Source organism: Physeter macrocephalus, chromosome 3, assembly GCF_002837175.3.
Source record: "Physeter macrocephalus isolate SW-GA chromosome 3, ASM283717v5, whole genome shotgun sequence".
Lineage (NCBI taxonomy): Eukaryota > Metazoa > Chordata > Mammalia > Artiodactyla > Physeteridae > Physeter > Physeter macrocephalus.
The window spans coordinates 776881-802558 of record NC_041216.1 but is presented as its reverse complement, the minus strand read 5'-3'; the positions used below and the strand labels follow the sequence as shown (position 1 = coordinate 802558).

At 37.7% G+C, this 25678-nt stretch overlaps 1 protein-coding gene across 8 annotated transcripts in view; it reads left to right on the top strand.

Moving 5' to 3' along the window:
• The window catches only part of ST3GAL3 (ST3 beta-galactoside alpha-2,3-sialyltransferase 3), a 230784-nt gene that overhangs the window by 30160 nt on the left and 174946 nt on the right, over positions 1-25678 (top strand). For 6 of the 8 annotated variants that reach the window (XM_024125620.3, XM_024125619.3, XM_028485185.2 and 3 more), the window contains exon 2: positions 7097-7241. In XM_024125620.3, the coding sequence (XP_023981388.1) occupies positions 7127-7241 (115 nt within the window). In that variant the 5' untranslated portion in view covers positions 7097-7126. Of the gene's footprint in view, positions 1-7096; positions 7242-9969; positions 10010-25678 lie in introns of those variants that run through there. The other 2 variants (XM_028485181.2, XM_055082479.1) reach the window with 2 other exon arrangements.

Sequence of the window (25678 nt, the reverse complement as noted above, 5' to 3'; positions counted from 1 at the left end):
AAATTCCATTACCCACCAACACTTTTAGCCTAATGAAAGCATCTCCAGATTTAGCAGTAGCCAATTTTATTTATTTATTTGTTTTATTTTTTATTTTTATTTATTTATTTATTGAATAAAAGATTCTTTATATTCTATAGTGCTTTACAATTTTCAGAAGTTTCACACACATGATTTCATATAATCCCATAATAACCTTTCTTTCCCCCTACCCCTGTATTGTCCCTCATGCCTTCCCTTTCCCCACGAGTAACCACTTGTTTGTTCTCTATATCTGTGAGTCTAGCAATTGCCAATTTTATGTTTTAATTTTTCCAGATCTCTCTGAATGCTCTGGAGTTGCCCTCTCTGTCAGTGGCATTTATAATAAAATGCATCACATTTTTGCATACAGTGCCTTAATTGTGGCTATTAGGCCTTGGTCACGCAGTTGCAGCAACAGTGCCATACTTGGTGGTAAGAACACAACACAAATGTTGCTGCTATACTTGGTAATGCCAGGTGGATGAGCAGCACAATTATTGACAACCACAAGACACCTATTATGGAGGTTGTTTTCTCTACAGTATTTTTCAGCAGAGGGGCTAATGTATCCACTCATGTACTCAGAAAAAAATCACTTGGGTATTCCAACCACTTGGATGTGAGTGAAACATAATAGTAAGTGTATTCTTATCAATGCCTTTAAGTGCCCTCAGATTTTCTGGATGGTACATTAGTTGAGGCCTTAGGACAGCATCACCAGTGGTGTCAATAGTAGGCATTAGGATAAACCTCTCCTTTGATGCCTTGTGTCCCTTAGCCTGCTTTTCTTCTCTTGAAAGTTCTTGCTCAGCAATTTTTTCCAATAAATTACAGCTTTGCCATAGTTAAACACTTGCTTATGTAAATAGCCACCTTCTGGGAACTTTTCAGTAGCTCCAGTATCAGCCAGAGCACTCTGTCCAGTAACTTTTTTTTTTTTTTTTTCGGTACACCGGCCTCTCGCTGTTGTGGCCTCTCCCGTTGCGGAGCGCAGGCTCCGGATGCGCAGGCTCAGCGGCCGTGGCTCACGGGCCCAGCCGCTCCGCGTAATGTGGGATCTTCCCGGACCGGGGCACGAACCTGTGTCCCCTGCATTGGCAGGCGGGTTCTCAACCACTGTGCCACCAGGGAAGCCCTGTCCAGTAACTTTTAAGCTATGAAGCTGCCCTCACCTCAAAAACCAATGAAACCACCCATGACTACCTTTATTTCTTTTTTCTTTTTAACGTCTTTATTGGAGTATAACTGCTTTACAATGGTGTGTTCGTTTCTGCTGTATAACAAACTGAATCAGCTATACATATACATATATCCCCATATCCCCTCCCTCTTGCGTCTCCCTCCCACCCTCCCTATCCCACCCTTCTTGATGGCATGACTACCTTTAAATTTGACTCTCGTAACACTTTCATTATCATTGTCCAGTGCTTGCTTGCTTTCTTCTTCTTTTTTTTTTTTGGCCACGCTGTGCTGCTTGCGGGATTTCAGTTCCCTAACCAGGGATTGAACCTGGGCCCTCAGCAGTGAGAGCATGGAGTCCTAACCACTGGAGCACCAGAGAGTTCCCCATCCAGTGCTTTCCGTTTCAGATTTTTTTTTTTTCTTTTTAGAAGATGTTGGGGGTAGGAGTTTATTAATTAATTTATTTATTTTTGCTGTGTTGGGTCTTCGTTTCTGTGCGAGGGCTTCCTCTAGTTGTGGCAAGTGGGGGCCACTCTGCATCGCGGTGCGCAGGCCTCTCACTATCGCGGCCTCTCTTGTTGCGGAGCACAGGCTCCAGATGCGCAGGCTCAGTAGTGTGGCTCACGGGCCTAGTTGCTCCGCGCCATGTGGGATCCTCCCAGACCAGGGCTCGAACCCGAGTCCCCTGCATTAGCAGGCAGATTCTCAACCACTGCGCCACCAGGGAAGCCCCGTTTCAGCTTTTTGAAAAGACTGATTTCTCCTTAAGTATAAGATAATTTAATGCAACACTGTGCTTTGTACCCCCATCAACCCACTCAAGCAGCAGACTTTCCAATTTATCCATTACTGGATGCCAGTTAAGAGAGACCCGTTTCCTACTAGCAGAACCAGTAGTAACTTCGGCAGCTTTCACTATTCTTTCTCTCTGAGTGTAAATAGTTTGAATGGTGGACACAGGAACGTTCAAAGCAAGCGCATCTTTATTTTGTTCACTACAGTCTTAATTACGTCCATTTTTATGCTGAGCATAACACCCTTACAAGTTCTCGTAGGCTTTTCTGATACCTAGGACACATGTTGCTAACAGATGCACAAAATAAATCAAGATAAAGCACAGATGCTCACAGATAGAATTCAAAGCTATCTATGGTGGCTTGATGCAGAAATGCCAAGTGTATTTCCTGGGAAAGGAGGTTGGTGGTGCTACTCTCGCTGCTCTGGGTGCCCGCTGCCTCTATAACCACTGGATGCAAAACATGCTGAAAGCTGTTTTCACCTCTTTTGATAAAAGCGAAAATCTTCTTTGAGTTTGTTTCACTTAGGTCTTTCATAGAAGCGAAGTGGCATAAAGTGAGCTTTCAAAAAACAGGGGATACCTGTACTTCCAAATTCCTCCTAAAAGTGTCTACCAATTTACATTTGTACAATGTGTTATTTGATTTTTTAAAATCGAAGTATAGTTGATTTATAATTTGTTAGTTTCTGGTGTACAGCAAAGTGATTCAGATATATATGTATTATATACTGGGTTGGCCAAAAAGTTCGTTTGGGTTTCCTATAACTTTTGGCCAACCCAATATATGCTTATATATTCTTTTTCATATTCTTTTCCATTATGGTTTATTAGAATATTGAATACAGTTCCCTGTGCTATACAGTGGGACCTTTTTTTTTTTAATAAATTTATTTATTTTATTTATTTATTTTTGGCTGCACTGGGTCTTTGTTTCTGTGCGCGGGCTTTCTCTAGTTGCGGCGAGCGTGGGCTACTCTTTGTTGCGGTGCGTGGGCTTCCCATTGCGGTGGCTTCTCTTGTTGTGGAGCTCGGGCTCAAGGCACGTGGGCTTCAGTAGTTGTGGCTCACGGGCTCAGTAGTTGTGGCTCGTGGGCTCTAGAGTGCAGGCTCAGAAGTTGTGGCACATGGGCTTAGTTGCTCCGTGGCATGTGGGATCTTCCCTGACCGGGGCACGAACCCGTGTCCGCTGCATCGGCAGGCGGACTTTCAACCCCTGCGCCACCAGGGAAGCCTGGCAGGCGGATTCTTAACCACTGTGCCACCAAGGAAGCCCGGGACCTTGTTGTTTATCTATTTTATATGTAGTAGTTTGTATCAGCTAATCCCAAACTCCTAATTTGTCCCTCCCCCACCCCCTTTCCCCTTTGATAACCATAAGTATATATTCTGAGTCTGTTTCTGTTTTGCAAATAAGTTCATTTGTGTCATGTTTTAGATTCCACATACAAGTGATATCATGGTTTTGTCTTTTTCTTTCTTCATGTAGTATGATAATCTCTAGGTCCATCCACCTTGCTGCAAATGGCATTATTGCATTCTTTTTATGGCTGAATAATATTCCACTGTGTATATATACACCACATCTTCTTTATCCATTCATCTGTCAGTGGACATTTAGGTTGCTTCCATGTCTTGGCCATTGTAAATAGTGCTGCTGTGAGCATTGGGGTGCATGTATCTTTTCGAATTAGAGTTTTCTCCAGATATATGCCCAGGAGTGGGATTGCTGGATCATATGGCAACTCTGTTTTTACTTTTTTTAGGAACCGCCATACTGTTTTCCATAGTGGCTGCACCATCTTACATTTCCCACCAGCAGTGTAGGAGGGTTCCCTTTTCTCCACACCCTCTCCAGCATTTGTTATTTGTAGGCTTTTTAATGATGGCCATTCTGACCGGTGTGAGGTGGTACCTCACTGAAGTTTTGATTTGCATTTCTCTAATTGTTAGCGATGTTGATCAACTTTTCACATGCCTATTGGCCATCTGTATGTCTTCTTTGGAGAAATGTCTATTTAGGTCTTCTGCCCATTTTTTGATTGAGTTGTTTGTTTTTTTGTTATTGAGTTGTATGGGCTGTTTGTATATTTTGGAAATTAAGCCCTTGTCAGTCACATTGTTTGCAAATATTTTCTCTCAGTCTGTAGGTTGTCTTTTCATTTTGTTTATGGTTTCCTTTGCTGTGCAAAAGCTTATAAGTTTGATTAGGTCCCGTTCGTTTATGTTTGATTTTTTAAATATTCAAAATTATAGAGGCAGTACTTGTGACTTATAACAAATTTAATCCAAAGTGTATGAAGGGAAAAGCACTTTTCATTGTCCTATCCTATTTCTTAGAGGTAACCACATCAACAGTTAGCTATGTATCCTGTCACTATGTTTTTAAACAAACTTATATGCTTATTGTAAATTCAAGTATATGGATAAATTCATTTCTGTATGTGTGTATGTGTATATATCCATATCTGTATCTGTTTATTGAGAGCTCATTTCTGGACTCTATTCTGTTCCATTGATCTGTTTGTCTTTTCCTGTGCCAGTACCCATCCAGCTTAATAATTATAGCTTTGAGTTGGTTTTAATTTAGTAAGGCAAATCCTCATTTCATTATTTTTCTTTTTTAAAAAATATTTATTTATTTATTTTTGGCTGCGTTGGGTCTGTGTTGCTGCACGTGGGCTTTCTCTAGCTGTGGTGAGCGGAGACTACTCTTCTTTGAGGTATGCGGGCTTCTCATTGCGGTGGCTTCTCTTGTTGCGGAGCACGGGCTTTAGGCACATGGGCTTCAGCAGTTGTGGCACACGGGCTCAGTAGTTGTGGCTCGTGGGCTCTAGAGCGCAGGCTCAGTAGTTGTGGTGGCACACGGGCTTGGTTGCTCCACAGCATGTGGGATCTTCCCGGACCAGGGCTCGAACCCATGTCCCCTGTATTGGCAGGCGGATTCTTAACCACTGCGCCACCAAGGAAGCCCTCCTTATTGTTCATTAAAAAACGTTCTTCACTCTTCTTGGGCATGAACTCTTCAGATTAACATTAGATCTAAGTTTAAAAAAATCATGGGCTTTGACTGGAGTTAGACTAAATTTATAGAGAACTGACATTTCAGGAGAACTGACATGTTTCCAGTATTGAATCTTCTCACTTGGGAACCTGTTATGTCTGTTTATTTATTTGGATCTTTTATGTCCTTTGGTGAAAATCTTGTTCATTTCTTCCGAAGTTTATTTTTAGGTATTTTATAGATTTTGTTGCCATCATGAGTGGAATTTTTTCCCCATACGTTTTTTAATTGGTTATCGCTGGTATAGTTTTTAAGAAGCTGTTGATATTTGTAAGTAAATCATATAATCACCTACTTTATTGAATTTTCTATTGGTTCTAATGATTTTTCGGTTGATTCTCTTTGCTTTTCTAGGTGGACAATTATATAGTCTGCAAGTGCTAATAACTTTATCACTTCATTTATAATATTTATACATAGGTTATAATATTTATAATATTTCTCATAGATTATTTCATGACTAAGATATCTGAGTGGGGTTTGGGAAGGGTGCTCCTAGGAAGTCTTCTTGGCTGATGCTACATTTAAGGTGAGTGTCAAAGAACATGCAGCAGGTGAAATAGGTGGTGGAGAATGTATTCCAGACAGACCTTGAGGAGGGAAACAACAAGAAATTTTCAGTGACTAGAAAGAAGAGGGGCTAGAGCATAGGATACAAATGAGGTTGGGAGAAGCAAGAGATGGTTGGACAGTAAATAGGGGTGCAATCAGAAGCTACTAGACTCTAAGGTGCAATTACTTTATTTTAAAGGAATTGAGAATTTAATGAAAGGTCTGTTAGGCAGAATGGTCCCTCAGAGATGTCCACATGTGGGAATTCCCTGGCGGTCCAGTGGTTAGGACTATGTGCTTCCACTGTAGGGAGCGTGGGTTCGATCCCTGGTCAGGAAACTAAGATCCTGCATGCCTACGGCGTGGCCCAAAAAAAGAAAAAAAAAAAATGAAGAAGAAAAAACAACAACCAAAGACATCCACACACTAATCCTTAGAATCTGTAAACATGTTACTTTACATGGCAAAAGGGACTTTGCACATGAAATTAAGGCTACAGACCTTAAAGTAGGGAGGTTATCCTGGATTATTCAAGTGGGCCCAATCTAATTGCATGAACCTGGAAAGCAAGGAAGTTTTTCCGTCTGGAAACAGAAGCAAGATGTGGTAGAAGGGGAAGTTGGTGAGATCAGAGTAAGAGGAACTTAACCCACCACTACTGAAATGTACCACATGGAAAACAGGAGGAGGAACACAGGAGCAAACACTGTCTGATAACCAGCAAGGAGACAGGGACTTGGGCCCTACAGTTGCAAGAAACTGAATTCAGCCTACAGCCTGAAGGAACTTGGAAGTATGTTCATCTCCAGAGTCTCCAGAAAGGAATGCAGCCCTGCTCAGCCCCTGGTTTTGGCCTTGTGACACCTTATGCAGAGGACCCTGCTGAGCCACACTATAGCTGGAATTTTGGCCTTCAGAGCTCTGAGATAATACTTTTGTGTGGTTTCAGGCTGCTGAGTTTGTGGTAATTTGTTAGAGCAGCAGTAGAATACTAATACAAAGGGGTTTAAGCAAGGAGGTAATGTTAGACTCTGTATTATTAACAGACTGTTCCGTGTGCTGTGTGGAAGATGGATTTGGGAGAGTGCAAATTTGGAGGCGTGGAAACTTGTGGGAATACAGTGGTGTCATGGGCTAGGGTAGTGATGGTGGGAAGGGGGTGTGATTTGAGATTTATTTGGGAGGTTAGACTTGCCAGAGTTTGGTCATTGATTGGGTGTCAGGAATGAGCGAGAGGAGGGACACAAGGATGACTGCTGATTTCTGGCTTGGATGCTGACTGATGGTGAAGCTGTTCTTTGAGCCGGGCTTCAGCAGGTTGGAGGATGCCAGGTCATCAACTCAGTGGTAATTCTAGGTGGTTCTTCGTTTGGAAATTCTCCTATAAATACTTATTTTAAGGTAGAGTATATCAATAAGATGATTGCTTTGTCAGTTAAGACCTAAATTGTTTTTTGGTTTTTTTTTTTTTTTTTTAGGTCATGTAGGAAATCGTAAATCATGTGAAGATGGGACTCTTGGTATTTGTACGCAATCTGCTGCTAGCCCTCTGCCTTTTTCTGGTACTGGGATTTTTGTATTATTCTGCGTGGAAACTACATTTATTCCAGTGGGAGGACTCCAGTAAGTATGGTCACTCTAGCCTACCCCCAGAAAAAGCCTGCTGCAGATCAGTTATTGGGTTTTCCTGTGGCTGCTCTCATATTCTTTCAGAGATGGGCAGTGATAGTAAACTGAGCATTCCTGGGACTCAGGCTTAGAAACTGCCTACCACTTTTGTTGCTCTAGACTGAGAACTTTGATGTATTTTAAAAACTGCATGCCATGGCAAATCCTTTTATGAACTCAAGGAAAACGTGCTATTCTTCAATAAAAACCCAAACCATACCAGTACTTCTGGTTCTCGAATGTTATTCTTTTTAAATTATTATACTTTATTGCCCCTCCCATTTGCCAGTTACTGCCTTAGGGCTTGCTATTGCAGTTGCTTTTTTAATGACCTTAAAGCATTCATCTTTACCTTTTCCTTGGATTTTCAGTTTTTATTTTTAAATTTTTTTAATTTAAAAATTAATTAGTTAATTAATTTTTTGGGCTGCGTTGGGTCTTTGTTGCTGCGCGCGGGCTTTCTCTAGTTGTGGCAAGCGGGGCTTACTCTTCGTGGCAGTGCGTGGGCTTCTCATTGCAGTAGCTTCTCTTGTTGTGGAGCATGGCTCTAGGTGCGTGGGCTTCAGTAGTTGTGGCTCACGGGCTCAGTAGTTGTGGCTCGCGGGCTCTAGAGCGCAGGCTCAGTAGTTGTGGCGCACGGGCTTAGTTGCTCCGCGGCATGTGGGATCTTCCCGGACCAGGGCTCGAGCCCGTGTCCCCTGAGTTGACAGGCGGATTCTTCACCACTGTGCCATGAGGGAAGCTGCAGTTTTTAATTTAATACTGTCTTTGTTTTAGTTTCCCTAAAGAAACTTTGTCTACTTAATCTTTTTAGCCCTTGCTGGTACTGAACTTGTACTTGAATAGAATAATGACTTTTCCCCTACCCAGTAACTCCTAATCCCTTCCTCCCATTTGTAGTCATTCTCATGTGATACACTGTTTTCTGTAGGGCTTCTTGACCCCCTCCCCCAGCACCAACTTGGTTCCAGTTCACCCGGCGTTGCCTGTGCTGTGGTTTGGGGTTTTCAGTTGAAGAGCTTGCACTGAGCTGCACCAGCCTCTGCACACTGTCTTCTTGGCTGTAGCTTCAGGTGTCACACGGTGACGACACGTAGCTTTCCTTTTGATTCTTTTGTCTGATGGCTGTCTGAGCTGGGTGCAGGAAAATTTGGGTAGTCTGTTCTGATTCCTAATGCCTCTTCTCTAAAATAGTTTTATTTTTACAAACACCTACTGGATGCCAGTGTGGAATTCAATTGAGAATAGAGTCAGGCTCTAGATAAGAGGTTAAACTGAGTTAGAATGAGTTGGAAGAGGCAACTGGCAATTGGCCTAATACTGTATTGACTCCTTAACGGGGAACTGTTCCAATGAAGTAGTTCATTATTTTCTCACATGGCCCAAACTACTGAAGCAGTTTCAAGCCAATTTAAAAAGTATAGTGTTATATCTTTCATATATTGTTTTATATGTAATGTTTAAGTGCCTCTAAAATGTATAGCTTATAATTATCACTAATTACTTTGTGTTTCCAGGGTTTATTTATATTTTTCTGTTCCAACTTATTTTTAAAATCAAGGAGACGACCCAGATTAAGGGGTGTTTATATCAGTGCAGTGTAAAATTCTGTAGTTAGAGACATTGTCCATATCTGTAATGGATGGATTCATCTGTATTCATAAAAAAGGTCGAAATATGTACAAGGAAGGGGGGGAGTCTCCTTTTCTGTTAAGAGCTACTGTGGAAGACATAATCAAGGATTAGATAATTTTTTCCTAGAGAAATTGAGAAAAACATTAACTTTATGGAACACCTGTTGTGTGTCAGGTTTTAGACTAGATAATTTACAAATTTAATTTACTTCTTACTATAACCATGTGAAGATGCTATTATTATCCCTGTTTTCCATTTGAGCAAACTGAAGTATTTAATTAATTTACCCAAGTTACATAGCTAATTATTAGAACTGGAATTGAATCCGGATTTTCTTTCTTTAAAACCTATGTTCATTATTTTACTGAAAAGTATAATAAATACTAAGGATAAGGTTTAATTCTGTATTGTAGTTGGTAAAAAGAGAGAAGAGAGAGACTCAGAGAAGAAATAGTAGAGAGTATCAGGATGGAGGTGGATAAAGAAAAGGGAAGGAAAATAAGGGGAAGGGAAAGAGAAAGAGAAAAAGTCCTCCAGGCGACAAAGGGGTTTATTAGGTTGAAGGTGACAGGTGCTGTTCATGTTCTGTAGGCGTCTATAGTTTGTTACTAGTTATCTGCTGTCCTTTGAGTTAGTTGTTAGCCGACTAACTGCTATCCACATCTTTTTTGTTACTCTGACTCTCAAGTCTTTCAGATATTTGACTTTGAATAGGTTGTTTAGACCTTACTATAGCATATTATTTCTGTGCTGTAATATCAGAGAATAATGTCCAACCCTGATGGCTTACCAAGTCAGGGTTTACCTTTACTTTTACCTTGTTTACCTTTACTCAATAAACAAGGTCAGGCTGAAGGAGCTTCCAAAGCAGATGACTGCTGTGTACTGAAATTTAGGTGTTGGTTTAACGGTATTGATGATGATGCCGATAATAATGAAATGAAAATAATAATTTGTTGAGTGTCTATTATATGTCTGTATTGTAACATGGGAGCTTTATATTCATAATCTCATAGTTTATATTGATTATTATTATCCTCTTTTACAGATGTAGAAACTGAGGCTTCAGAGAGGGTCAGTGATCAAGGGTTTGTATGTCTCTCATCTGCAGAGCTTAGAGGGCATTTCCAAGCTTGAAAAATAAATGTCTTTAGCCTTATTTTTCCTTAATTTTTATACTATTTATGACTTAACCAAGATTTAAGTATTGGAATTCCTTCATGGTGGGGGGGGGAAGAAGAGGAGTCTAGAGTTTTTTATTATTAAATTATTCATCCAATAAGCAGTATGTTCATATTATGGCCCACAAACTGTTCTGTGTAAACTGGATATAAGATGAATATAGACTTGATGCTCTCAGCCTATAACGTGAAAAAGAAATAAAACAACTATTATAGTATGCCATGTTCTAAAAGAGAGGTCTGTGTGAAATGCCATGTTAGAGCATGGAATCCCTTCCAACTAGAAAATTTTAAGATTTAATTAATTACAAGGCATGTTGTAGAAGGATGCAAACTGTTTTGTTTTGAGCAGTTTAGAGCTACACATGGCCAAGGCTTAGTCAGATTGCCAGGACTTGAGTCAAATGCTTAACCTAAAGGCTTCCTGTATGAGATTGGTCTAGTTATCAATGTGTTTTAAAAAGTTCTGTAGCTTGAGGTTTCCTGTTCTGCATGTTTAGGTGCTTGGAAGTTGCCACTGTGACCTAACAAGTGAAACACAAACAGACTGAAAATTCAACTCTTCTTTGCTCTGTAAGAGAGGGGAGCACACAGGCAAACCACTGCCAGCAAGGCTGGAGAGAGAGGTGAATACAGGGCAACCACTAAGAAAAGTTTAAAAAGTATAACCAGTATGCTGAAAAAGGAGAGAAAGTGGAATCATAAAATGCTCAATTAAAACCACAAAAGGCATAAAAAGAGTAGAAGATAAAAACAGGCACAAAGAATAAGGGCAACAAATAGAAAACAGTAATGAATATGGTACGTATTACTCCAGATATATCAGTAATCACTTTGAACATCAGTGGTCTAAATGCACCAATTAAAGGACAGAGATTGGCTCAGAAAACAAAACTCAACTGTCTGTTGTCTACAGGAAACCTATTTTAATTATAAAGACACATATAAATTAAAAAGTAAATGGAGAAAAATATACTATGGTAACACTAGTCAGCAGAAAGTAGGAGTAGCTGTATTAATTTCAGACAAAGCAGGCTTCAAAGCAAGGAAAGTTATCACTGATAAAGAAGGCATTACATAATGATAAAGGGGTCAGTTCTCCAAGAAGACATAAGAATTCTTAATGTGTATATACCTAACAATAGAGCCTCAAACTATGTGAAGCGAAAATTATAAAATTGCAAAGAGAATGAGATGAATCCACTATCATAGTTGGAGACTACAACACCTCTTTGTCAGAAACTGACAGATCCAGCAGGCAGGAAATCAGTAAGAACCTAATTGAACTCAGTAACACCATCAATCAATTGGATATAATTGACACTTATAGACTGCTTCACTTAACAACAACAGAATACACATTTCTTCTCAAGCTCAAGCAACATTCAAGATAGACCACATTCTGGGCAATAAAACGCATTTTTTTCCTCTTGAAGTATAGTTAATTTCCAATGTTGTGTTCGTTTCTGGTGTACAGCAGAGTGATTCAGTTTTATGTATATATACACACACACAGACATATATATTCCATTATAGTTTCTTACACGATATTGAATATAGTTCCCTATGCTATACAGTAGGACCTTGTTGTTTATCTATTTTATATATAGTAGTTTGTACCTGCTAATACCAGACTCCTAATTTATCCCTCCTCCCCTTTTCCCTTTAGTAACCATAAGTTTGTTTTCTATGTCTGTGAGTCTGTTTCTGTTTTGTCAGTAAGTTCATTTGTGTCATATTTTATTTAATTTATTTTATTTTTATTGGATATAATTGATTTACAATGTTGTGTTAGTTTCAGGTGTACAGCAAAGTGAATCAGTTATACATATACATATATCCATTCTTTTTTAGATTCTTTTCCCATATAGGTTATTACAGAGTATTGAGTAGAGTTCCCTGTGCTATACAGTAGGTCCTTATTAGTTATCTATTTTATATATAGTAGTGTGTATATGTTAATCCCAGTCTCCTAATTTATCCCCCCCTTTCACCTTTGGTAATCATAAGGTTTTTTTCTACGTCTATGAGTCTGTCTCTGTTTTGTTAATAAGTTCATTTGTATCATATTTTAGATGCCACATATAAGTGATATCATATGATATTTGTCTTTGTTTGACATACTTCACTTCATATGATAATTTCTAGGTCCATCATGTTGCTACAAATGGCAGTATCTTATTCTTTTTCCATAAAACACATCTTAACAAATTTACAAGAATAGAAATTATAGTCAGACCACAAAAGAATTAAGCTAGAAATCAATAAAAGAAAGATAACTAGAAAATCTTAAAATGCATGAAGATTAAACAACACACTTCTAAGTAACACGTGGGTCAAAGAAGAAATATAGGAGATATTTTTTAACATTTTTAACTAAATGACAATGAAAACAAAACTGATCAAAAATCGTGGGATGCAGCAAAAATTGAGGGAAATTTATAGCATTGAAGGCATATATTAGAAAAGAAGAAAGATCTAAAATCAATAATCTAAGTTTCTTCCTTAGGAAACTAGAAAAAGAAGAGCAAATTAAATCCAAAGCACACAGAAGAAAAGAAATAATAAGGATTAGAGCAGAAATCGGTGAAATTGAAACAGCAGAACAATAGAGAAAATCAATGAAACCCAAAGCAGTTTCTTTGAAAAGATCAATAAATCAATAACCTTCTAACCAGACTAACAAAGAAAAAAAAGAGAGATGACACAAATTACTAGTATCACAAATGAAAGTGGGATCATCACTACTGATTTAATGGATGTTAAAAGGATTATAAACAAATACTCTGAATAACTCTATGTCCACAAATTTGATAACCTAGATGAGATGGAGCAATTCTTTGAAAGACACAATTTGCCAAAACTTACACAAGAAGAAATTGACAATCCAAATAGGCCTATATCTATTAAAGAAATTGAATCAATAATCAATACCTTCCAAAACAGAAAGCACCAGGCCCACATGGGTTCACTGGTGAATTCTACCAAATTTTAAGAAAGAAATTAAGCCAATTCTCTGTCATCTCTTTCAGAGGATAGAAGCAGAGGGAATATTTGCTAACTCATTCCATGAGGCCAGCATTACTCTAATACCAAAACCAGACAAAGACATTACAAGAAACAAAAAAATAGAACAAAAATACTACAGATCAATATCTCACATGAACATAAATGCAAAATTCCTCAATAAAATATTAGCATATCACATCCAGTAGTCTATAAAAAGAATTATACAGCATGGTTGTGGGATTAATCCCAGGTATGCAAAGCTGGTTCAACATTTGAAAATCAATTAGTTTAATACATCACAGCAACAAGCTAAGGAAGAAAAATCACATGATCATATCAATAGATGTAGAAAGGGTATTTGATAAAAATCCAATACCAAATCATGATAAAAATTTTCAGTAAACTAGGATTAGAAGGAAATTTCCTCAACTTGATAAAGCATATCTACAAAAACCTACAACTAACATCATTCTTAATGGTGAGAAAATAGAAGCTTTTCCACTAAGATCAGGAATGAGGCGATGATGTCCCCTCTCACCACTCCTTTTCACCATTGTACTGGAAGTCTTAGCTAGTGCAGTAAAACAAGAAAAGGAAGTAAAAGCTATACGGATAGGGAAGGAAGAAATAAAACTGTCTTTGTTCACACAGGACATAATTGTCTATGTAGAAAATCCAAAAGAATTGACAAAAAAAACTCCTGGAACTAGTAAGCAATTATAGGAAGGATGCAGGATACAAGATGAATATACAAAAGTCAATCACTTTCCTATAAGCCATCAATGAACAAGTGGAATTTGAAATTAAGAACACAGTACCAAAGGGACTTACCTAGTGGTGCACTGGTTAAGAATCCGCCTGCCAATGCAGGGGACATGGGTTCGAGCCCTGGTCCGGGAAGGTTCCACATGCCGCAGAGCAACTAAGCCCATGCGCCACAACTACTGAAGCCCGTGCGTCCTAGAGCCCATGTGCCACAACTACTGAGCCCACGTGCTCTAGGGCCCATGTGCTGCAACTGCTGAGCCTGTGTGCTGCAACTACTGAAGCCCGTGCGCCTAGAGCCTGTGCTCTGCAACAAGAGAAGCCACCACAATGAGAGAACCCTGCACACCGCAATGAAGAGTAGCCTCCTCTCGCTGCAACTAGAGAAAGCCCACACGCGGCAACGAAGACCCAAGGCAGCCAAAAAAAAAAAAAAAACTATATTTAAAAAAAACCCACAGTACCCAAAATAAAATACTTAGGTATAAATCTAATAAAATATGTGCAAGATCTATATGAGGAAAACTTTATAACTTTGACGAACAACATAAAAAAAGAACTAAATAAATTGAGAGATATTCCATTTTCATGGACAGGGAGATTCAATATTGTCAAGATGTCAGTTCTTCCCAACTTGATTTATAGATTCAAGGCACTTTCAGTTAAAATCCAAGCAGGTTATTTTGTGAATATTAACTGATCCTAGTGTTTATATGAAGAGGCAAAAGACCCCGAATGGCCAACACGATTTTATACAAAAACAACAAAGTTGGAGGACTGGCATTACCTGACTTTAAGACTTACTATAAAGCTACAGTAATCAAGATAGTGTGGTGTTGGCAGAAGACTAGACAAATAGATCAGTGGAACATTGATACAGAGCCCAGAAATAGACCCACATATAGTCTACTGATATCTGACAAAGGAGCAAAAGCAAGACAATGGAGAAAAGATAGGCTTTTTAACAAAGTGGTGCTGGAACAACTGGACATCCATATACCGAAAAAACAAAAACAAGAGCAAGAACAAATCTAGACAGACCTTATACCTTTCACAAAAATTAACTCAAAATGGATCAGAGATCTAAATGTAAAACATAAAACTATAAAATTTTTAGAAGATAGAGGAGAAAATCTAGATGACCTTGGATTTGGTGATGACTTTTTAGATACAACACCAAAGGCACAGTTCATGAAAGAAAGCACTGAAAAACTGGACTTCATTAAAAGCTTCTGCTCTGTGAAGAGAATGAAAAAACCAGCTACAGCTTGGGAGAAAATATTTGTAAATGACACATCTGATAAAGGATTGTTATTCAAAATATATGAACTCTTAAAACTCAACAATAAGAACACAGGTAACCCAATTTAAAAATGCACCAAAGACCTCAGCAAAGAATGTATACAGATGGAAAATAAGCACATGAAAAGATGCTCTATATCATATGTCATCAGGGAAATGCAAATTAAAATAACAATGAGATATCACTACATACCTATTAGAATGGCCAAAATCTGGAACACTGATAACGCCAAAATGCTGGCAAGGTTGTGGAGCAACAAGAACTCTCATTCATTGCTGGTGGGAATGCAAAATGGTACAGCTACTCTGGAAGACAGTTTAGCAGTTTCTTACAAAATGAAATATACTCTTACTCTATGATCCAGCAATCACATTCCTTGGTATCTATCCATATGAATTGAAAACTGTGTCCAAAACCTATACTTGGATGTTTATGATGTTTTATTCATAACTGCCAAACTTGGGAGCAACCAAGATGTCCTTCAATAGTTGAATGGATAACTAAACTGTAGTACATCCAGACAATGGAATGTTATTAAGCACTAACAAGAAATGAACTATCAAAGGCATGAGAAGATGTGGAGGAACCTTAAATGCATATTGCTAAGTCTTAAGTAGATGAGTTCCGTCAAGTTAGAGAAGTCTGAAACACCAGGGACTTTCCTCAGATCTACACTAAACATAGCATAAAATCATGGCTACATAAGTTTAGGGTGGTCAGGCAGTAATTGAACTGCCTCTTTTTTTTTTTTTTGGCCACACCGTGTGGCATGTGGGATCTTAGTTCCCCAACCAGGGATCGAACCCATGCCCCTGCAGTGGAAGTGTGGAGTCCTAACCACTGGACTGCCAGGGAAGTGCTTGAACTGCCTCTTAAAATACAAATCAACACTCTTCAGAGGAAGATAATAGTACTCATAGTTTCTACATGTAATATCCACAGTGTCCAGCGTTCAATAAGAAGTTACATACAAACAAACAGGAAAGTGCAATCCATATTCAAGGAAAAACCCCCAAGTCTTGGTAAGATGGCCCAGATATTGGACTTAGCAGACAAAGTAGCTATTATGGATAATCTGAAGAATAAAAAGAAATAGAGTGAACAATAAGTAGTCTTAGCAGATAAGTAGGAACTATAAAGAAGAACCAAATGCAAATTCTAGAACTGAAAAGTATAGGAACAGAAACGAATATTTCATTTAACAGTAGACTGGATAAAACAGAAGAAGTCAATGAACTTGAAGAGAGTGCAATAGAAATTATCCAGTCTGAACCACAGAAAGAAAAAAATATTGAAGAAAAATGAACAGAGCCTCAGGGACCTGTGGGACAATATAAAATTTTCTAATATATATGAGAATTGGGCAGAAAAATTTTTGAAGAAATAATGGCTGAAAACTTCCTAAATTTGGTGGAAACAAATTAACTTACAGATCTAAGAAGCTCAGCAAACTCTTAAGAAGGATACATTTGGGGGGAGAGAGGAAATCTAGTTACATCACAGTCAAACTTCTGAAATCTAAAAATAAAGTGGGGACTTCCCTGGTGGCGCAGTTGTTAAGAATACGCCTGCCAGTGCAGAGGACACGGGTTCAATCCCTGGTCCGGGAAGATCCCACATGCCGTGGAGCAGCTAAGCCTGTGCGCCACAGCTACTGAGCCTGCGCTCTAGAGCCCGCAAGCCACAACTGCTGAGCCTGCGTGCTGCGACTACTGAGGCCCGCGTGCTCTAGGGCCCGCATGCTGCAACTACTGAAGCCCATGCGCCCAGAGCTCATGCTCTGCAGCGAGAAGCCACAGCAATGAGAAGCCCACACACCGCACTGGAGAGTTGCCCCTGCTCACCACAACTAGAGAAAGCCTGCATGCAGCGACGAAGACCCAATGCGGCCAAAAATAAAATAAATAAAAATAAAGTGAAAATCTTGAAAGCAGACAGAGAAAAGGAAACATTACATATGGGGGTAAGAAATTCCACTGACCTTTCACTATAAAGATCAGAACACAATGAAAGATCTTTAAATGTTGAAAGAAAAATACCAAAAACCTGTCATCCCAGAATTCTTTATGTAAGGAAAATATCCTTCAGAAATGAGGATGAAATAAAGACATTTTCAAATGTCTTTCGAATGTCTTCAAAGAAAAGTTAAGAGAATTTGTTGCTAGCAGAACTGTGTAACAAAAGAATGCTAAAGGATATCCTTTAGGCCAGTGGGAAGTGATACCAGATGGAAACTTGGATCTACAGGAACAAATGAAGATCACTGGACATGATAAATAGTGGGCAAATATAAGAGACTCTTTTTCCTTTCTCCTCATAGCTTGCTTAAAAGACAACTAATTGCTTAAAGCAAAAATAGTCACCCTGTAAAGTGAGATTGAGAACATGTGGTGAAATAAAAGATAGGACAGGGCTTCCCAGGTGGCGCAGTGGTTGCGCGTCCGCCTGCCAATGCAGGGGAACCGGGTTCGCCCCCCGGACAAAAAAAAAAAAAAGATAGGACAACACTTGCATAAGGAGCGGGGGGTGAGTAAATGGAATTTTAGTGTTGTAAGATTATTACATTTGTGAACAGGAAATAAGAAATGGGAAATAGGAATGTTGAATATAAAGTGAGTAAAGGGTAAAGTCAGAAGTATGAAATGTCATATGTAGAGAGGTATTATATTGACTCTGTATAGACTCTGATAAGTGAAGGGTGTGGTATTCCTTGGTAGAACAACTAGTAAAAAAATAACGAAAAGAGGTTTATATCTAAGAAATCAATAGAAGAAATAAAATGGAGCCTAAAAAAATTCAGTTAACCCCAGAAAACAGCCATATAAGAAGAAAAAACGGAAGGGAGAAATGGAACACAAATGATAAGACAGTTGACTTCATCCTTACTATATAAATAATTACATTTAAATGTGAATGGATTAAAACTCCAGGTAAAGGCAGAAACTGTCAGAATGGTTAACGAAGCATAATCTAACTATGTCCTAATATGAGACATATATTTTAAATTTAAAGACACAGGTTCAAAGTAAAGGATGGAAAATAATAAGCATAAGAAAGTTGGCACAGCTATATTAATTTCAGCAAATTATACTTCAAGACAAAGAGTTTGCAAGAGATGAGAGAGGGTCATTACATAATGATAAAAGGAGCAATTCACCAGGAAGACATATATAAATATGTATGTACCTAATAACAGAGTATCACACCTCATTAAGCTGAAACTAATAAGACTAAAGGGAGAAAAGGACGATTCCCCAATCATGTTCAAATATATTAATACCCCCGTCTCTCAGTAATTAATAAAACAAGTCAAAAAATCTGTATGGCTATAGGAGGTCTAAGCAACACTATCAACTACTTCTACCTAATTGAAATTTATGGAACAGTTTACCCAATAATGGCAGAACATGCATTCTTTTCAAGTGCAAACAGAGTGTTCATTTAGGTTGATACTAGGCCATAAAATAAGTCTTAATACATTTAAAAAAATTGAAATCTTACAGAGTATATTCTATGGTTATGATGGAATTAAATCAGAAATCAATAATAATAAAACAGTATTTATAGGTACAGGCAAACTAAATCTTGCAGGCCAAATCCAGCCTGCTGTCTGTTTCTGTAAAGTTTTATTAGAACACAACCGTGTCAATTCATTTACATATTGTCTATTGCTACTTTTGTGCGACAATGGCAATATTTTAAAAATTAATTTATTTTTATTGAAGTATAGTGGATTTACAATGTTGTGTTAGTTTCATGTGTATGGCAAAGTAATTCAATTATATACACATATATATATATTTTTTCAGATTCTTTTCCCTTATAGGTTATTACAAAATATTGAGTATAGTTCCCTGTGCTATACAGTAGGTCCTTGTTGTTTATCTGTTTTATATATTGTAGTGTATATATGTTAATCCCAAACTTCTGATTTATCCCTCACCCTTTCCCTTTTGGTAACCGTAAGTTTGTTGTCTGTGTCTGTGAGTCTGTTTCTGTTTTGTACATAAGTTCATGTTATCATTTTTTTTCAGATTCCACATATAAGTAATATCATATGTTATTTGACTTTGTCTGGCTTACTTCATTTAGTATGATAATCTCGAGGTCCCTCCATTTTGCTGCAAATGGCATTATTTCATTCTTTTTCATGGCTGAGTAATATTCCAGTGTATAAATATACCACATCTTCTTTATCCATTCATTTGTCAATGGGTGCTTCCATGTCTTGGCCGTTGTAAGCAGTGCTGCTATGAACATTGGGGTTCATGTGTCCTTTTGAATTATGGTTTTCTCTGGATATATGCCTTGGAGTAGGATTGCAGGATCATATGGTAGCTCTGTTTTTAGTTTTTTAAAGAACCTCCATACTGTTCTCCATAGTGGCCGTACCAATTTACATTCCCACCAACAGTGCAAGAGGGTCCCCTTTTCTCCACACATTGAATAATTGTGACAGAGACTATCTGGTCTGCAGAGTCTAAAATATTTATTATCTGGCCTTTACAGAAAAAGGTTGATGCCTCCTCAAATATTTGCCTACTAAACAAGCTCTTAAGTAACTTATAGATTAAATAAGAAGCCATAAGAGAAAACAGAAAATAGTTAAACTGAATGATTATGAAAATACTGTATATTAAAATTTGTTGGGTACAGCAAGAACAATGCTTAGAAGAAAACTTATAGCTTTAAATGACTACATCAGAAAAGAAGAATGTCTTAAAAATAGTGATCTCCATTTCCACCTTAAAAGGCTAAAAGAAGAAGGGTAAATTTAATCCAGAGTAAGTAGAAGAAAATAAATGATGGAGATATAACAAAAACCAAAGGAATAGAAAAAAAACAATTGAGAAAATTAACAAAACCAATATTTGGTTCTTTGAAAAAATTAAGCAAATTGATAAATTCCTAACAAGAATAATCATGGATGACACCAAAAGCACAGACAACAAAAGAAAAAATAGACAAATTGAACTTCAAGTTGAAACTTTTTTGCATCAAACGACACTATCAACAGCATGAAAAGGCAACCCATGGAAAGGGAAAAAATATTTGCAAATCATGTATCTGATAAAGGATTGCTATCCAGAATATATAAAGAACTCCTACAACCCAACAATTAAAAAACCTGATTCAAAAATGGGCAAAGGATTTGCATAGACATTTCTCCAAAGGAGATATAGAAATAACTAATAAACACATGAAAACATTCTCAACATCACAAATCATTAGGAAAATGCAGATCAAAACCACAATGAAATGCCACTTCACACTCATTAGGATGGTTATTATCAAAAAACAAAATAAAATGGAGAGGATGTGGAGAAATTGGAATCCTTGTTGCATTGCTGGTGGGAATGTAAAATGCATTCTACGTGCATTCCTAAGTCTACCTGCTATGGAAAATGATATGATTTCTGAAAAAATTAACAATAAAATTACTATATGATCCAGCATTTGTACTTCTGCGTATATACCAGTAAGAAGTGAAAGCAGGGACTTGAACAGATATTTGTACACATGTGTTCATAACAGCATTATTCACAGTTTTCAAAAGGTAGAAGCAACCCAAGTGTTCATCAGCGGATGAGTAGATAAACAAAATGTGGTATATACATACAATGGAATATTATTTCACCTTAAAAAGGAAAGAAATTTTGACACATGGTATATGGATGAACTTTGAATTCATTGTGCTAAATTTAATAAGCCAGTCACTAAAGGACCAATATTGTATGATTCCATTACATGAAATTCCTAGAGTAGTCAAATTCATAGAGACAGAAAGTAGAATGGCGGTTGTCAGGGGCTGGAGGAAGGCGGGGAATGGAGAATCAGCTTTTAATGGGTACAGAGTTTCATTTGGGAAAGGTGAAATGTTCTGGAGATGGATAGTGATGGATTCTCAGCAGTGTGAATATACTTATTATCATAGAACTGTACTGTTAAAAATGGTTAAAATGGTAAATTTTATGTATATTTTAATTACAGTAAATAAATTTTTTTAAAAATCAAGGAAATAAGAAAGAAAACATAATTTAGGAAGAGATGTGGCAATATTACTACAGATCCTACACACAGTAAAAAGGTAATTGGAAAAAAAAAAGGTAATTGGGGAATATTATGGCCAGTATTATGCTAATAAAATTAACAATTTAGGTGAAATGGACAAATTCCTTTGAAAACAGTGCTTACCAAAACTGACTGAAGAGGAAATAGAAAATTTGAGTAGCTTTTTATCTATGAAAGAACTTAGATTCATAATCAGAAGGCTTCAGGCTCAGACAGTTTCACTGATGAATTCTATAAACATTCAAGGAAGGGTTTAATACTAGTCTTGCACAAACTCTCTCTGAAAATACAGGAAGAAATATTTCCCAATACATTTTATGAGACCGGCATAATCTTGACCAAAACATGACAAATATATTACAGAAGGCAAGATTATAGGTCAGAATTCTTCATGAACGTAGGTAAAAAATCCTCAACAAAATGTTAGCAAATTAAGTCTGGCAGTATATAATTACAGGATGTTACAACATGACTAAGGACTTCAAGGTTGGTTCACCATTTAAAAATTAGTCAATGTAATTACCACATTAACAGAATGAAGAGGAAAAACCATATCTTAATCATTGCAGAGAAAAATATTTGACCAGATATCAGAATCTATTATAAAGCTACAGTAATTAAAACTGTCATACTAGCCCAAGAAGAAATTAATAGATCTGTTATCTACAGTGCATGATCATATATATATATATATATATATGCAGAAGTGAGACTATTGCCTATTTTATTTAGAAAAATTTACATCACTTTCACACACCTTACACAAAAATAAATTCCAGTTATATACAGATTTAATTGTAAAAAACGAAATTAAACTAGCAGAAAAAAAAAGAATATAACATTGGGGTTGAGAACGATTTTATTAGCATGACACCAAGGTAAGAAACAACACAGTAAAAAATTGAAAAGTTTTATTATCTTTTATGTGAAACTTTTTTATGGAGAAAGAAATTTTAAGCAAAGTTAAATGACAACTAACAAACCAAGAAAAATATTTTCGGTATATGAGTGTAAAATGACAGTTATATTATTTTTACCTTCCATATTGACAGATTTTAGAATGATTATGCCCTGCACAGGTGTGAGTAAGCCATTATTCTTATACACTTTAAGTGGATTTCTGGAAGACAGTATAACAATATGTATTCAAAAGTTCAAATATGCATACCTTTTGATTCTGCAGTTTTTACTTCCTGCATAATACAGAACAAGCGTGCAGAGATATATGTATATATGCACATTGCAGCATTATTTATTAGGAAAAAATGGAAACAACCTAAACGGCTGGTAGATGATTGAATAAATATGGTGTATGCATTCAGTGGATACTGTAGTGTTAGAAATGGCTAAGGTAGATCATTAGGTCCTGACACAAAAAGATGATGTTTTTCACTTATACACACACACACACACACACACACACACACACACACACACTCAAATTCACGCAGACATATAGGTCAACCTTCGGCCTCATTTGTAGGAAGTTCAAAATCATCAGCACTTAAACATTCATTTGCAGTTAGAATATGCCTGGCACTGTGTCGGGTCTTTGGGATAGAAAGATAAATATGGCGCTGTCCTGCTTTCATGTTGCTTATAATCTAGCAATGCTGTGAGGTGATAACAGGTAACATCTTTTGAACACTTAACTACTTGGAGTTGCACCGTTCTAAAATGCTTTGTATGCATCACCTTATTTAATCCCCTACTTGTTATGTTTGGTAGTATTTTCACAATTTACAGGTTAGGTTATTGAGGCTCAGCGAGTTAATGCCTTGTTTGAGATCACATAGGTGGAGGGGTGGAGTCTGGGCTGTTGTCCCATTTTACAGATGGGAAAACAGAAAGCTTTAAGTGAATTGGTCACTAGTGGAGACCGGGAACTAAAGACTTCTATCCTCAAAGTTTGTGCTCTTACTAGCAATACTTGATAGCTGAAGTCTTCTTAATATACTAAGTCTTTTTTCCTGAGATCTTCCTCCTCAATTATTCCCTCACAAACTTAGGGCAAGAGACCTCTTAGTCCACTTATTCCGTCTATTTTCACTTTTCAGTGGAAAAGAACTGGGTGATATGGGTGGAGTATCTCTCTACAAGCAAATTTGGGGAGGATTATGTATAAATCTACTTTAAGAGATTGTTCATATTTGAACAGTAACTCTCATATGCCTTGAGGTTTTGTAATTCGAAAACTGTCAGAAATGTTTTATTTATTTGTGGCTGCGCTGGGTCCCCGTTGCTGTGCGCAGGCCTTCCCTAGTTGTGGCGAGTGGAGGCTCTCTTCATTGCAATGCGCGGTCTTCTCATTGCGGTGGCTTCTCTTGTTGCAGAGCATGGGCTCTAGGTGCGTGGGCTTCTGTAGTTGTGGCATGTGGGCTTCAGTAGTTGTGGCTTGCAAGCTCAGTAGCTGTGGCTCGTGGGCTCTAGAGCGCAGGCTCGGTAGTTGTGGCACACGGGCTTAGTTGTTAAGTGGCATGTGGGATCTTCCCAGGCCAGGGCTCGAGCCCGTGTCCCTCCATTGGCGGGTGGATTCCCAACCACTGCACCACCAGAGAAGCCCCTATGTCAGAAATCTTATGGATGTAAATATTCATCAATTCTCATTGTAGAGTTAACTAAAACTCACAACAAACAACTAATGGCTAAACTAATACAAATTTATAATTTAAAAGCTGGGCTTCAGTAGTTGTGGCTTGCAAGCTCAGTAGCTGTGGCTCGCGGGCTCTAGAGCGCAGGCTCGGTAGTTGTGGCACACGGGCTTAGTTGTTAAGCGGCATGTGGGATCTTCCCAGGCCAGGGCTCGAGCCCGTGTCCCTGCATTGGCGGGTGGATTCCCAACCACTGCACCACCAGGGAAGCCCCTATGTCAGAAATCTTATGGATGTAAATATTCATCAATTCTCATTGTAGAGTTAACTAAAACTCACAACAAACAACTAATGGCTAAACTAATACAAATTTATAATTTAAAAGCAAGAATAACAGCAATTGCATTCCAATTCAAGACAGCACTGATGACACACGGATACAGGTGTACCTTGGAGATATTGCATGTTCCATTCTAGACCACTGCAATAAAGCAAGTCACATGAATTTCTTGGTTTCCTGGTACATGTAAAAGTTATACTTATGTTATACTGTAGTATATTAAGTGTACAATAGCATTATGCATAAAAAACAATGTATATATCTTGATGAAAAAAACTCTATTTCTAAAAATTGTTAACCATCCTCTGAGCCTTCAGCAAGTTGGAATCTTGTTGCTGGTGGAGGGTCTTGTCTCGAAGTTGGTGGCTGCCGACTGGTCAGGGTGGTGGTCGCTGAAGCTTGGGGTGGCCGTGGCAGTTTCTTTTTTCTTTTTTTTTTTTTTTCAGTATTTGAAAATTAAACAATGTAATCCATCATATTAACAGGCCAAAGAAGAAAAATCACATGATCATATCAATCATTGCGGAAGAAGCATTTGACAAAATTGAATATTTATTCATGATAAAAACTCTCAGAAAAATAGGAATAGAGAGACACTTCCTCACCTTGATAAAGAACATCTACAAAAACCCTATAGTGAACATACTTAATGGTGAAAGACTGAATGTTTTTCTCCTAAGACTGGGAACAAGACAAAGACTATCCACTCTCACCACTTTTTTTTTTTTAACTTACAAAATATTTTATTGCTTGGATGTGCGAGATAAATTTAGGAGGCAGAAGAATAAATACTGGCTCTCAAATTTCTTTGCTAGTGATACACAGAATACAAAAGGAATAGTTTGACAAGTTACAATCAGTTCAGTTTGGGATACATTGTTTGAGTATGAGTCTGAAACGCCAAGAAGAGTCCTAGATATACAATTAAGTTGATTTTTTTCATACAAAATTATCTAGCACAATATATTTTTTAATCAATATAATGCCAATTTATAATAACACCAAGTTCTCATTATATGTGGGTCATTTCTTGAGCACTCTGAATTGTTACATTGACATACAGTACTTGCCCAGTCCCATGCCAACATAACACTAGTTTTATTTTAAAAGTCTTGTTATTGCATAAATAAGTCTCCGCACCTTATCACTACCACATCTTCTTCCTCTTCAAAATTATCTTGACTGTTTTGGTTCTTTTTTTTTTTTTTTTTAATACGCAGATTCTTATTAGTCATCAATTTTATACATGTCAGTGTATACACGTCAATCCCAATCGCCCAACTCATCACACCACCACCACCACCACCCCTGCCGCTTTCCCCCTTTGGTGTCCATACGTTTGTTCTCTACATCTGTGTCTCAATTTCTGCCCTGCAAACCGGTTCACTTGTACCATTTTTCTAGGTTCCACATATATGCGTTAATATACGATATTTGTTTTTCTCTTTCTGACTTACTTCACTCTGTATGACAGTCTCTAGATCCATCCACGTCTC